The 15294-nt window shown below is 42.9% G+C and overlaps 2 protein-coding genes across 4 annotated transcripts; one reads left to right on the forward strand and one right to left on the reverse strand.

The window, feature by feature from the left end:
* The first annotated feature begins 1887 nt into the window (after window positions 1-1887).
* tnnt2d (troponin T2d, cardiac) lies at window positions 1888-4302 on the forward strand. Its single transcript, XM_075470228.1, has 9 exons — window positions 1888-1905; window positions 1989-2046; window positions 2153-2269; window positions 2360-2437; window positions 2542-2652; window positions 2968-3080; window positions 3234-3324; window positions 3553-3590; window positions 4106-4302. Exons 2-9 carry the CDS (start codon window positions 1993-1995, stop codon window positions 4149-4151), a joined length of 648 nt encoding a protein of 215 aa, XP_075326343.1. The 5' UTR covers window positions 1888-1905; window positions 1989-1992; the 3' UTR covers window positions 4152-4302.
* Window positions 4303-4451: 149 nt separating this feature from the next.
* dnm1l (dynamin 1-like) lies at window positions 4452-15279 on the reverse strand. 3 transcript variants are annotated; one of them, XM_075470224.1, is made up of 20 exons: window positions 15042-15279; window positions 13618-13762; window positions 13138-13167; window positions 12404-12450; window positions 11957-12028; window positions 11734-11820; window positions 10189-10351; window positions 9933-10053; window positions 9678-9809; window positions 9093-9299; window positions 8832-8952; window positions 8591-8746; window positions 8390-8479; window positions 8214-8306; window positions 8053-8106; window positions 7174-7221; window positions 6457-6621; window positions 5892-6001; window positions 5591-5750; window positions 4452-5032 (listed from the first exon to the last, which is right to left on the reverse strand). In XM_075470224.1, exons 1-20 carry the CDS (start codon window positions 15141-15143, stop codon window positions 4976-4978), a joined length of 2160 nt encoding a protein of 719 aa, XP_075326339.1. In that variant the 5' UTR covers window positions 15144-15279; the 3' UTR covers window positions 4452-4975. The 3 variants fall into 3 exon arrangements, with proteins under 3 accessions (XP_075326339.1, XP_075326340.1, XP_075326341.1); XM_075470225.1 differs by lacking the exon at window positions 13138-13167; XM_075470226.1 differs by lacking the exon at window positions 7174-7221.
* Window positions 15280-15294: the final 15 nt, after the last annotated feature.

Genomic DNA, 15294 nt, shown 5'->3' on the forward strand with positions numbered 1-15294 from the left:
TTCTATACGTCTAACAGATTTAAGATATTTTCTACTCATTTATGTTCATCTGCGTAACGAAGCAGCAGCAGAAACATTTTCAAGTTATTGATCACTTTTTAGAAACAGTACACCACATGGACCCTATATTTTCTGCTACAAACTACAAACAATAACTGAATTCGATTAAGCTGAATGATATTTTATATTTTGGCCAAAGGGATATAAACCTGCTGCTTTATAAATCAGTAACTAGAAAAAGGGGAATCAAATACACATTAGGAATAAATAGTCATTGTAGAAAGCCAGTTTGTGTGGCTGTTGTTGTGGCAGGAATGACGTTCTACACTAGCAGAGCTGAAGAAGCCTCTGGTTGAAGTCACTGTTGCTTCATCTCTGTATAGTGCAGAGGGTGTGCTTTGTTTTCCATCATTTTTCAAACTTTCTGCGACATTCTTCTTTCTACAATCAGCTTAAGGGACTGCAAAGCGATTCTCATCACAAAGACAGTCTTCATCATTCGTCTTTTAATAGAGTTCCTGTTAATCCAACACCATCAGTTTGGGTTTATACACAAGCCAGTGTTGTGGAATCAGCTGAGCCATTTCAACCTTGTTGATAAAGACGGTTGTGCTCCCCATTCCTTGCCAGCTTGTCCTTACACTTTCGTGCCAGGGCAGCTCTGCCAGCTCAGCGCGCCATCAACCCCATTCCCAATTCCACTTCTTACACGCAGGACACCAATGCTCAAACAAGGCGCATCAGTTCCACCTTCAAGGTGCTGTGAATGGGCTACTGGCTCTCATGCTGCTGGCCAAGCAGATGGCTGCAAAGAGAACTAAACCCCACCACAGACTTAAAGCCGATATGCAACACCTTGCAATGAATATTACACAAATTGAGTTTCCTAAAGAAGTTTTTTTTATCCTTTGTCCCTTCTTGCAGTCAGCCACAATTTTTCCATTTCCTGTTCAGCCCAGGTAACCCAGGTATTTGTAGCCTCCATCACCTCCACTTCTCCACCCTGGATAGAAATAGTATATGGCTTGCACCTCCTTCGCCTGAAATTCCTAATCATCTTCTTTTTTTTTTCCACATTCAAGATGAGGTGATTGTTGCCACACCATGTCGCAAAGAGGGCAACCAGTTCTCTGCACTTAGTCTCTTGTGTAGTACCACTGATAACACCCTACAACTGCACACTAGTTAGTGCAGCTGCCTCTTCTCCTGACCACAGGGGGACAAATAAGAGGGAGGGGTTTCCTCCACATTTCCTCCACCGTGCTTCGCAGTTCGTACAATATTGTTGCCGTGGAAAGATGTCCTTAGTCTGCATCAAACAAAAGTCTGTTACCTGCCAAACAATTACGTCTTTGCTTTGTTTGCCCCAAGCACATTACCCCAACAAGCCTATTCTTTGGCTATTATACTGTTGGCTCCCTGAGAAAATGTAGAATTGTTTAAATGTTCATTTTAGACGGTTCTTTTTTCCCTGGCGCACCTCCCATGCAGGCCAAGTTTGTTTGGTTTCTAATATGATCGTAAACAAAAAGATGCATTCAGACTAAAATAGCTTATTTTCCATAATAGCAGGATTACACCTTTTACTTCAACAGAACACCGGGTCCCAGATATTAGAGATTTAAACAAGATCATTGCACCTGTAACTACCTGAGGAGGTTGGAATCATTGATGCCTAATCTGGAAACTTTGCTTCTAATTTTGAGAATTAGAATATGTATTAGTAAGGTGCAAGAAAGTGATCAGAAAGGTCAGTCTTAGGTTCTGTGACACTTTTAACCTTTTGAAGACATTGTTTGAAAGACGATGGGATGTACTTACTGTGAATAGTTGTCACTTGTCAGTTTTATCATAAAAACTGCTGTTTTTATCTTTTTCTCCAGATGAATCAAAGCCCAAGCCTAAGTAAGTGCCTCATCTCCTAACTAAGCTGTTAACACTCCGCAGACATGAGGAAATTTAAAGTGACAAACTGTTCACATCTCCAGGTTTATGACAAATATTGCGGCCCCAAAGATCCCTGATGGGGACAAAGTGGACTTCGATGTGAGTCAGTCTTTAAATGCCCCCTTCTTGATAGAAATGTCAATTTGGATCTCACCAGCCAAATATCTGGCAATTTGATCCCCTTACATTACATTTCTGATGGCAGGACATCCACAGGAAGCGTCAGGAGAAGGATCTGGCTGAGCTGCAATCTTTGATTGAGGCTCACTTTATCCAGAGGAAGAAGGAGGAAGAAGATCTTATCTCCCTTGTTAACAGAATTGTGAGCATTTCTCAGGGAAATCGTAATAATTCTGTGTGCTCAAGAATGAGAACTGTTTTACTTGTTTGCGTGTTTTGGGTTTGTTTTTAGGAGAAGCGTCGTGCTGAGAGAGCCGAACAGCAGAGAGTCAGAACAGAGAGGGAAAAGGAGAGACAGGCCAGACTTGCGGTATGGTTTCTGTGCACTTCGGCTAATTTCTTCACCCGACAGTACCAGGCAGCTAGAAACAAGTGTTACTTTTCTTCTAAATATTTCATCTGTGCTTCACACAGGAGGAGAAGGAGCGAAAGGAGCAGGAGGATCAGCGTAAGAAGCATGATGACGACGCCAAGAAGAAGAAGGCCCTAACAAACATGACCCATCAGTATGGTGCTGGACAGAAGGTCTTTCCACTTTTTGTGGATTATAGAAGCAATGTGTATGATCAACAGGCCTTTTTTTTTTTTAATTCCATTATACTCTTTTAATGCAGATCACCTTGGTATGATGGAAACTTTGAATGCAGAAACTTCTTTTTCTAACTTTTGCTTAAGTAAAAATCGAATTACTGCTTGAACCACTATAGCTATGGGTTTTACTCACAAGTAAAAGTGATTTTATTTGATTGGTTACTTGCTGAAGAAAGTGTCTCAAAAAACAGTCTAGTTCCACCTCTTGTTCAGATCGACGTGTGTTTGTTCTTCGTTTCATTGACACAGAGTGATAACAGGAAAGGGGCCAAGAAACAAACTGAGAGGGAGAAGAAGAAGAAGATCCTGGCTGAACGCAGGAAGCCTCTTAACGTCGATCACCTGAATGAGGATAAACTAAAGTACGACACGACTCCGCTCCTTGTATTGTTGTCTGCATAATGTCTAAAACTATTGGCCTTGAATTTGTAACCAATGGCTCATGTTGATAGAAGGATGAATCCTAGCATTAACAGTCATTTTTCCAGTGCAGTGAGACTTTTGTCTGTGTTTAGGGAGAAGGCCAGTGAACTGTGGCAGTTGCTGATGGGGCTGGAGGCTGAGAAGTTTGATCTTGGTGACAAACTCAAAAGACAGAAATATGATGTAAGTCAGCCACTCCTCTTATCTTTATCTAAATCTGAAACAGTGACGTACCAGATCATGGAACGAGAGAGACATTTTCAACACACAGCCAAACTTTCAGTGGCTCTTTACAGGTTCAAGTCAAACCGAGTCCAAATGTTATTTTTTCAGCTCTGATTCTTTAGAAACCTCCTCCCTACTCAAACAGCATCCTATGACCTTTAACATTTGTTGCCCGTGTCTTTGCAGATCAACCAGCTTCTTGCTCGAGTGCAGGACCACCAGAAGTAAGTACATGATTACCATTACACACTAGATTTCATATGTTAAATCAAACACAACACGGAGTAAATCCATTTGACTTTCTCTGAATGCCAGAGCATACAGGAGGTAATCAATCAGCAAATGCACCACAGCCTTCTGAGACGCGAGCGTTCTTCGTCTCCACCTCAAACACTGCATGAAAATTGTTCGATGTAAACCTATCTGCAAATGGCACTTTTAAACAAAACACTACAATAAGGAGAAAGAAAAACAAGACATGTATTTTCTATTCGAAGAGTGCCTACATTTCAAGAAACATGGAATTGTGTCACATCGTGATGCCAAAGAAACTTCAAAAGATTTGCACTTAAAAGATTTATTTATTTTTACATCATCATGTCTGAAACCATTCAAACAGAACCATTTGTTTTTACCATCAATACTCTGCCATGCAAGTCAAAATGGATCCTGTGCACTGATTTGTTGGATTTTTTTAAGCGTTGCAACTCATTTACTGTGTTTTTACCGCGTCCTTCAGTGCCAAAGGTCGCGGTAAGGGAAAGATGGGCGGCCGTCTGAGGTAAAGATGCTGCGAGATGGGAGTCGAGGCAGACTGTCACTCCAACGACTGACCCCCCCCACCCCCCCCCGTGTCTACAGTGACTGTGTTCTTTGTTCTGTTGTGTTGGGCTACATGTCAATTGTCAAGAGAATAAATAAATCCGTGCACCCACTGAAAACCTCTGCAAACCATCTCGACTGTCTGTGTGTACATTTGTCCAACATAAAGTACAGCAAACACTTTTATAAAAAAAATAATAATAATGATACTTAAAGCTGAACTGCAACAAATGTGTCGGATTTAGCATCGCTCCATGCCGATACAAAAATAATACTTTTATTAACAGGAAACAATGTGTAGAAATGGTTCATTTCACAATAAAAAGATCTCAATCAAGTGCTTTTTCTTTGGGGGAAAAAAAAAACACATTTTGCAAACATGTAATAAAGAGAGGATCTACATGTTTGATATGGTTTCGTCATTTTCTAGCTTTAATTCATTTCTACAATAAGAGCAGACATTCCTCAGCAGTGCTCCACGCGGTGGTGATGCATAAACATTATCCGTATAGTCATCGTTTTAATTACATCATGAAAAATATAACCATCTAGGACAGCAGGCTGTGTAATGCTGACAAAAAGGGGACTGAAACATACTGCTCCTCTTTATACCCAGTCCTTGTTCTGTACATTAAAACTATGGTTTGATATACACATATCCACACCAGTGCATTTTCAAGTTGGCTCTACAGTCTGAGGAGCTGCAGGACTCTGTAGAGGGAGGGGCTTGGGGCCAGTAGATGGTCCATGAGAAGGAGGGTCCGAAGGGATGAAGAGAAAGTGCCCCTCACCACATGTGGGTCTCTCTGATCTCTGCTATCACCTGGCTGGCTTTCTGCAAAGCCTGCGAACACAGATGACGAAAGGGGTGGGAATTCAACAACTCTTATCTTTGGGTACATATGTATAACAAACTGTTGAGATAGCATTGTGTGGGATTTTTTTTTTTGTGCATCGGTCACAAAACAGCGTACGTTGTATTTGTTCATACTGGCTCGTGAAAATATCCCTTCCTAAAGCACTGGGAATGTTAGTGACGAAAGGCCACGTATACAGTCTTCTTGGTTTACTGCAGCTCAGCAGGTAAAAAGGTTTCAGGGGAAAAAAGTCTTCTTTGCGTTTCCTTACATGGCATTTAAGTGAGCGGCGAAATTTTCAATGCCCGCGGGGAAAAACTCATTTGTTACGGTAAACCGTCGATTTGACACGTCAGAACAACTGATGCCTCACATTGTGTCAAAAAAAGAATGCATGAACGCTTGTTTGTGCTCAAAGATCCTGTGGGGATCCGATGCTCCTTTCCACTGGATATAAACATCTATCATGTGCAACACATAAGGATGAGCCGTGTTTGACTGACACTGGCTCTTGTTCCTGTAGTGACATGTAGAGAATCTGTCACCTTCAGCATGTCGGCAGCCTCGTTGCGTCTCTGAGCCATGTCCTCGGACTCCGTCAGCAGGTCCTTCAGCAGGGTCGTCTTGTATAACTGACCCACTAGCTCGCTCTGCAGGCAGTCCTTAACGTGGTTGACGAGGAAGTGCATCACTGCCTTCGGTACACTGAAAGCCCGACGGCAATATGTTGGGAATAAACACAGCAAAGAAGGGATGAACACGGTTAGAGTTTTTCAGTGTTCAGTGCTCCATGTTAAATGAAAAAAGGAAGAAAAAAAAGAAGCAATTTTAATTCCGTCAGTGTACCTGTCTTGGATATTTTTTCGAACAATAAGGAAATACGACTTGATGAGTCTCTCAATGACCTCACAGTCTCTCTGCTCCCGAGCAGACAGCTTTCTGGAAACTGGAACCGGCTGGGAATGAAATCAAATCGACTTGTTAGAGCAATAAACGAGACCAGGCCAGAGAGACTGAAAAAAATATAGAAATACATAGAATTCACACAGCAAAAGCCCGCTTTGTGTTTAATACTCTGATGTAGAACAACAATCACCCTGAATTTCAAGAATATGAACGTAAAATGTTGCCTGCTGTCCTGCTTAAAGACGCAGGACCTCGACAGATCTTTGACCGCGTCTAAAGCCCTTGTAACAAAGGGGCATCTTTTTGTCACCTATAAAACAGTGATGCTTAAATCCCCACGTTTTGGTTTAGTCTTTTCACACAAATTAATTCCTAAAGAAACTAAGGTTTATGCTTGGTTGCAGGTGGTTTGGGTTCAAACCACCTCTCCAGATATTCCAGACCAGCCTAAAGCTCTTGAGGCGTCTTCCTCATCCAGCTATATCTACAGACACAGAGTACCTACCACATCGAGCAAGTTGACAGCATAGCCCCTCTGCGGACTTGCAAGTGGCATGGTCCTGTCACTTGGTGCACCCTCCTCCCCCTTCCTCAACATTCCCCTCCAGTTGCCCATCCCGCCATCTCCCTGCTCACCGACAAGAGCACTCTGAGAGCCACTGGCTGCTGCCTACAGAAGGCAAAGACACAGGGAGAGAGGAATGTGTCACGTGCGTAGGGAGTGTGGAAAAGAGGTTGAATTGGCATTGAAAATATCGTTGTTTTTTTTAACAAAGTTTTATGGAACAACAGCATGCCACACGCCTTCTTTGATTTAAAAGCAAAGAAGTTCACCCAAAACGGACGTTCATTCTTCTGACATGCGCAGATATCAGACAGCAACTCGGTTAAGGATGGGGTGACATAATGACATGTTGCGTATCATCGTGCAATAAGACTTCTCCACAAAAAGATACCACACATTTCCACATCTTTGAATAAAAGCAGTTCAGGCCAACAGAAAGTTGAGTTGCATTTCTTTGTCAGAGCAAGCAGCGTGCAGGAGGAAACGGTTAGACCGTGGTTAGGAACCAGTTAGGCTGGGAGGGTTCAAATCTGTGCCTCCAACCCAACGCAGCTGTGGGGCATTAAGGGCACGATTTTTAAGGAATAAGAGAAGGGGTTTGGAAGGTAGGCGGAGGTCAGATGCAGACTATGCGGGCAGTTAGTGAACAGGACACACCTTGGTGGGCTCGCCCTCCAGGGCGAGAGACTCGGTGGGAGAGAGAGACTATAGAAAGACAAAAGGAGGAAAAGAATAGACAGAAAGCTGGAGCTACAAGCAGAGGTGTGCGGGAGTTTTACCAATTGTAATTTGAAGAGAATTACTAAACTAAGTCTGCAGCTGGCCAACGTTTTTAAAAGCATGTTGACGTTACGAGAAAAAAAAAAAAAAAAAAGTTTGTCCGACCGAAATCGTATGAAATCAATCCTCTCCAAAAACGAACCGACACACCCACATCACGCAGTTAGGGCTCCGATCACTCTGCATGTATGTGCACGACTAAAAAAAACAAACAAACACTGAAGTGTTGGTGGGTATCAATGCATCCGAATCACATTAAAAGCTTCTGTCACTCACACGTTTTTCTGATACTTTTACTTCTGATAATCGCATCACGTACTGTGATGGAAAATCGACCCATCATGGCGACGTGTCAACTGTCAGTCGCTTCAAGTATTTCCAGACTGATGCGCCGCTCGAGATAAAAACCCTAAATTTATAGCTGCAGCCTCATATGGCAACATTTCAATGAAAGTAACTTAAAGACGAATTCAGCTATACCTGCATATATGAGAAAGAAAGTTAAAAGCGGTAGAATGCCTTGAACATTTTCTCCTGCAGTCCACAGCCTTGGTTTCGTGTATGCATATCTTGGTCTCGTGCGTGCATACTGGGACGCGGACGGTGGTCCAGTTGAGTCGAACTGTGACCACAGCTCGACTCAACTGCGCATGTAACGACGCTATGGGCAGCATGAAGTTCAGGAGGGGTAGAAAATCTGCTCAAGCCAGCAAAGCTTCCTCTGTAACAGAAGCAGGGCGGCGCTCCGACAGGTACCTTGTCTCTGGGAACTGCAGCAGGCAAGTCTCTCAGTCTGTTACGTCTTTGCTCCTACAAAAACAAAAGATGAACCAACATAAAACGGGAGGAGGAGCGAAGACGGTGCGCTTCGTGTGTCAGAAAAAGAAAAAAAAAAATAGCAGAAGTTAATTTCTTACTTCCAGATTATTGTTCATGAGGCCACAGGCATCAGCAAAGTCGGGGTGTTTGGTGTTGATATAGGCCAGCTCAATAGCAACCAAGTTATGAACCTGCAAAGAGACGAAGCAAACCGATCAACCAAACAGCAACTTCCCTTAAAAGGACCAGAGACATTTGTGGGCGCAGTCCTGACCATTTCATTTGTGACCGGGAGTCTCTTTCTGAGAAGGGAGGTGACCACTTCTACTATGGCATCATGGAGCTTTGGAAACCTCAGCAACTCCTGCAGAGATGAACGACCATTATGTTTAGCGCAGCCGTGTCATGCATTCACCACATTCCTCTGCGTGCCAGTCATTAGCAGCCCTAATAAATATGCGAGCACTTTTATCACCTGGGTGCTGTAGTTGCTGCAGTGTTGGATGATCCTCTGCATCTCCTCGTGGACGAGCTCCACGCAGCGCAGGCTGGGCTCCTCCAGACGTTTGACCTGCCGTTTCACGAGCAGCTCGAATGAAATCTCAGGCACGAATAAAGCAGGCCTCGGGCCCTGTCAGGGGAATTTAATCTGTGAGCCTTCAAGAAGATGCCTGTCGATACACAAGTCTCAGAAGAGAGAGGTAGCAGGGACCCACCGTTGCATTTCTGATCGCCGTCAGCACGTCAATGGTCGTCAGACCGCCCAGAGGATCAACAGACTCTAACGTGCGACCAAACGTCTCGTGAAATATATAACAGATTCTTGCTCCACCGCATCTGGGGGGGGGGTGGGGGAGATTTCATTTAAATGCAGGCAGAATTTGCTTCCAACTGATTATTGGGGGAGAGAATGATGCCAGCAGCACCCCTCAGTGGTGCATGGCAGAACATGCAGTGCAGTGGGTTGTGTAACTCACAATTCAGCTGTCTCGATGTACTTGGCCGTGCCCTCTATAGTGTTGCAGTACTCCGCAGCAAACTTGGTGATAAGCTGCAGCAACGTGGAGCTCTGGTCGTCGACAGGTTCGCCGTAACTGTTCAGTAACGACTGGTACTGCGCCGCCAGCACATTGATCCTCGTCTTCAGCTCAGGAAGACAGTCTCTAATGTGATGCATCAGTAACCTGAGAAGATAAAGATAAGAAAATGTTGTCAATATCACAAGTGTCTGAAACATCTCATCAGTTAAGTCCCAAAACAGTAAATAAACAACATTCTAACGCAGAATAAACATAAACTGAGTTCTTCTCAAATTGATTGACTGATTTTTTTTTTAATTTAATTGTTTATTTAGTCATTTATTATTATTATTAGTAAGTAGTAGTATTTTTACTAGAATTGGTATTATTACTGTTGTTGTTGTTAATATACAATCATTGTAAATATTGATCATTTTTTTGAGCTACTTAACTAATTTGAATTTCCCTCATTGGGGGATGAATAAAGTATTTTTCCATTGTATTCTATTCAAAGATGAACAGAACACATCTGTCCTGAGTTACCTGTTTAATGTTCTCGCCAAAAATTTGGTTCCATTTCTATTTGCCAGGGAGGGGTACTTCTTTTGCAAGAAGGCATATTCATCACGGATAGAATCAGCCACTGACTTCTTCTGGTTGATATCCAACTGACTCCTGAGAAAAGTGCACACAAAAGACTCATCAGGATGCGTTGGTCTTGAAAAACTGAAAAGCTTCTATCTTTGCGGCTCTGCCCTCAACGCGACTTCACTCGAGCACGAGATCCTGCAGTCATACCTGTTAACAACCCCAATGATACCCAGCTTGACTGGGATGACTCTGCCCATCAAGACGTCCATGGCATCTGTGCCAGCGTCCATCAGATCCAGCTTGGTCACCACGGCGAGCGTCCTCCTGCCTAAAGAGAGAAACATGCTCAGCTGGTAACAGACGCACTGCGGAGGCAAAGGATGCTGAGAGCGCGTGACAGAGAAGGTGGACAAAAGGGGAGCGTTAGGCAGCAAATGGAACCAAGCAATCAACGGCGCTTTACCATCAGGGTCAACCTCCCGGGCCGTTTTGAGAGCCTCTGAGGTCGCCATGTCTGTGTTGGCAGCAGTCACAGCAAGGATGATGGAGTTAGGGTTGGAGATGTATTTTAGAATCAGCTCCCTGATCTGGATCTCGATGTCTTTGGGCTGATCTCCCACAGGTACCTGTTCCAAAAGAATACAAGTAGGCCCTTTAGCTACGACAGAGTTCAACAAATGACATTTTTTTTTTAATCATCATTTAAATAGTCACAACAGAAACAACCCAACAGTTAAGCGTATGGTTATTTCCGCAAGTAAATAGAGTAACTGACATCTGTAAGAGTTTAACTGGGACAAAAGTGGACTCTAGAGACTGGGAATCTCTACTGCGAGAGAGAGCAGCTCAACGTGCAAGTTACAAAGAGCGTACACAGAAATGTACAGACAAGCATACAGAAATAAAGAATTGTAAATATTAAGCTTCCGAGCTAAAAAACAAAATCCTGCATCAAGATGTGTGGAAGCAATAGAATGGGTAGTTCAGGGGTGGCCAACCCGCAGCTCTTTGTCTGGTTTCATGCGGCTCTTACGTTCATATCAAAATTTTTATTTATTTTTTTCCGCTTCGTTTGAGTTCAATACGGCAGCGATCTCCAACCTTTTTTGCTCCATGGATCGGTTTAATGTCAGACAATATTTTCACGGACCGGCCTTTCAGGTGTGGCGGATAAATACTGCAAAATAAAATAATACAACTAACACAGACTCTGTGGTATTTAGTAAATATAATAATAAACTTGAATACACTGTGTACTTGTATGTAACTTTATTAGCAGCGTCCTCCTGACATAACATCCTCTCTGCCTCCTAACGCTATCTGGTCGCTAAGGTAACGCTTAAACATGCCTTCAAAATGCAGCTTTCTTTTTCTTAGTGGTCACAGCCTCTTCTTCCGTCTCCTCACTGGGAAGAAGCTTTCCAAACACGTCTGTTTTTGACTCATTTTGCTCGGTTCGTGGGTTTAATATCAGCGTTGATGCGTCACATGACCGAGACGAGAGCGAGTCAAGAACAGACGGATGGAACGGAGAGAATTTGGTCATTTTTCAAAAATAATGTGGCTCTTTGTGGTAACACAGTAAAAAATGCGGCTCTTAGTCTCTGACCGGTTGGCCACCACTGGGGTAGTTTAACGGAAAGAAAATAAACATCCATCTGTTAACCTGCCACTGCACCACACGGGCCAATTATTCTCCTAATTGTTGTTTCATGCGTGTGCGTGTTCTACACTTCTCCTCTGAATCTGGTTTCACATCAGAAACAAATACACTGGGACAGCGCACTGCTCTCTGAATGGATTTGATAATATAATCACACAAAGTGTTAAGACTTTTTAAATACGCTCCAAGACCCCTTTTTTTTTTTACCCAAATGACCCACTTATATCAACATTTTTTCAAAGTTTTTTTTAGACTTGCAAATAAAATACATTAAAAAATAATAATAACAAATAACAATTTAAAAAACCTGGACTCGTGAGAGCAAAGTGAAACGTAACTTCTTACCTTCGTAATGCCGGGAAGGTCCACTAATGTGAGGTTCACAACGTGGGGGGAGAAGATTTTCAGATGAATGGGTTCATCACTAATACCCTAGAAAAGAAAAAAAAAAAAAAAAGAAAAAAAAAAAAAGGGGTGAATTCAGATAGATGCCGATATTTAAAGATGACGCAGTGCCTTCGTACATATATCTTTTTTTTAGTTCGCTCTGGGAAAGCAATCAGCGTACCTTGTTGTTACCAGAAATTCTTTCCGTTTCCGCTTCAATTTCTTGTCTGATTTCCTCAAAGTCCCCGTAGATCTGAAAGGGGAAAAGGTAAGCGCGGTGAAAACCAGCGACATCACTGCACCTTTTTCATATGAAAAATTTTAAAAAAGCAATCCAGAGAAACCCTGATTAATGTCACGAGTCCATCAGGACATCAGAAGGGCTCCTTTGTTCAATCGTTAGGCGCAAACTGCACATGGAGCTCAGCCTTGGAGGACATTTCCCCAACAGCCATATAGATATTTTTAGCAGCAGACGGGGTGTGCGCCTGCTCCCATTACAGGTTATAGATCTTGCTGTTGAAACTACTTAATCAAAAAAATAAATCTGATGTTTCATGCACAGTGGAGGAGTGATGGAAGCGTCCAGTGAGTTTTGCTTTCTGGCACATAAGAATGTGTACCCCACCTTGTTTTTGGTGTGCAGGAACTTGCCCCACTCCTCTCCCTCGATGCCTGCAGGAACACAAGTCGAGGACAGATGTTGTGGTTATGTGACAGATCTGATCGTAAGAACAGCGTTACTATGACAACCATCTCTTTGTTAACGTCTCACGGGAGGGTTTTTCTACAGGCCAAGATGGGACGCAAAAACTCTTCAGAGCAAAGATGCACAGCTGAAGAGCGTAAAAAAGAAAAAAAAGAAAAAAAACAGTGGAACAACTCTCGCTCTGACACAGTGGTAATGGAAGCTAATCAAAAGCAAGGGCAAAGTAAAAATTTGAGAAGCAAAGACTTAAGGCAATAACTTAGCAGAAGCTAAACGAACAAAGTCATCGTTTTGCTACAATCAACAAAAGTGTGGAGTCTGTAAGTCATCTTGAGGAAGCTGATCTTTTTACTATGATGAGGACGGAATCATAGCATCGCTGGTTCTAAGAACATAAGATGTAGCTGTTAAAAGATTGATCCTCCCTCTAAAAACAATATGCCAATTCCTTTTTTTCCAACTTCAACTTACAGAGACCAGCCTACATGGAAAGAGGGGCCTAAAACTGAGGAAACAAAGTCACGTGGTTTGGTAGCTTTGAAAAGCAAGGCAGCAGAAAGGGTGAAAGAGCTAGGCTGGTGTGGTAGGGGTGGGGAAGGTGAGGAGGTTATGAAATACAGACACAAAAAGACAAAGAACAAGGAAAAGGAGACCTCTGCAAAGGCGTCCATTTCTCTTGGATTCTGTGGTTAAAGAGAGACGACAGGAGACAAAGGGGTTAACCGGACTATCTGCAGCCCCTGCATGAGAGCCTGCTGCAGTGCAGAGTCACTCCGAGGCAATTCCCAGGGGACAGCATTAGATTAAAGCAGCATATTGGCACTTATCAGCCCCTTGGGTTTTTTTCCCCCCACCGAGGCCCACATGATATCAGAGCTGACTTTAAGATAAAAAGCTACAGTACAATGGCATTTTAAAGATTTAAATTCGGACTGGTTATGATAGCGTAAAAGCCCCATGATCACAGACAGAATCATTTCAAAGACTTCAATTTACTTTACATCTCACTAAATGCTTTACATACTGACAATCAAATGATTTAGTTAATGAGGAAAAAAATGATTACAAACAACTTTAGGATAACCAAACTACATGACAGATCCAGAGGAGGAAGAGGAGGAGAGGGATGTTACCATTCTCTTCATTGGTCTTCCTGCGGTCCTCTGGGTCGATGTGCACTAGCTGTAGGATGAGGGGCCGACGTGTGACGACGCCAGTGCCACGAGGCAGAATGTCCCTGCCTACTAAGCTTTCTAAAACAGAACTCTTACCACTGCTCTGTAACGGGGGAAAAAAGAACAAAGGAGCAACAACAACGTCAAAACAAAACCAGCAAAAGGTGATGACTGGAGCGTGCCTGAATCGTGAGCAGAAAAAAAAAAAAACAGTCCTCTCAACATGCAAACACAGACCAAACATGCTACGTGTGGGCTGACTCTATGCTGGTGTTTTATTCCGTTCAATCTTTAAGGCCACTTCGACCGAACAAACTCAGGAGGCTTAAACTGAATTTTCAGCTGAGGAATTAAGAGTCTAAATTTAGCTCTTCGGCCATAGTTAGGGGTTCCCAAAAAGTCCTTCCACCTTGGGATGGAGCTAACAAGGAGAAGTTGACAGTTCCGACAGTGGACAAGCCACGTTTGAGACAGAGTCAGGCCTACTAAGATCTGATGGATTCTTAAAATGGAAGTGTGCTTATTTCCTCTGTAGGAGATGAGGGCTAAAACTGAAGGTAGAAGTAAGCCTAATGTTGTTCTGACTAATATGAGTAGGTCTAATGATGGATAAGACAAAGTCTCAGTAATACTTGACACGTAGTCTGAAGTTTTTGCAGAACAGGGGTGATAAGGGTTAGGGACGATAAGGCTACACGTTTGAAAACATTCTTTGGCGTGCGTGGTATCACGAACAACCTCGGACACCAGCCAAAATGTCTGAGACGGTCCCATCCTATTAGCTAACCAGTGGAAGTAAACCTGTTAGACAAAACCGGCCTCTTTAAACCAATTAGGCTCCAATGTGTACACACGGTAGTGGCTCACTTTTATAGTCGTGAATAGTTTCTGCTGGCGTTGACTTGTACTGTGTTGTAGAGTATAGTGACAGGTGTATGTGATAGAAACCGAAACATGTTGTTAGGCTGCTCAGCTGGATTAGATTTGATCAGTTTTAGCTTGATGCATCGCATAAACTTATAACTTCTGATACGACATAGCGAAATGAGTTTTCCATACAGACGAAATATGGTTGGTCTCAGGAGAACCTAGGTCTTAAAATCAAATAATGTTTAAGATCAGGCTATAGCCTGTGGATACATTTTCCTGTCAAATGTCAGTCAAAATACAGCTGCAATTACGCGAGATCACAATGCAGCTAATGCTAACTGATTGATATGGTAGCTAAAACGAACGTCTAAATCTAAGTGTAAAGTCAGGTCAAATAGTTAAGTGTATTGAACCAGCTTGAAATGGACAGCAAAAACAAAAGAAACAGCCAAAACAATAAGTTTGCGTAAGCTAACTAACTTGCTAGCGTTTAAGCCAAGAGACGTACTCACCTGGGTTCCGACAACAACTATCTGCGGCAGCTGAATTATATCTGCGCCGACTGTGTTAAATACATCTTGTAGTTTGTTTATGACAGGTATGAGGGCCTCCATTAGCTCCGATACAAATCCCGACCTGTCAAATACAAAACTTTCTTGACGTTACCGTACACGGGCACAAAGTCATTCAATGTCCCACAGCTATAGCTAGTGGCGACTGTTGGATTTGCCTACATCTGCGCAAACAGTTGCTCAGAGTTGCATC

The sequence above is a fragment of the Odontesthes bonariensis genome, chromosome 7 (assembly GCF_027942865.1).
Source record: "Odontesthes bonariensis isolate fOdoBon6 chromosome 7, fOdoBon6.hap1, whole genome shotgun sequence".
In the NCBI taxonomy this organism is placed as follows: domain Eukaryota; kingdom Metazoa; phylum Chordata; class Actinopteri; order Atheriniformes; family Atherinopsidae; genus Odontesthes; species Odontesthes bonariensis.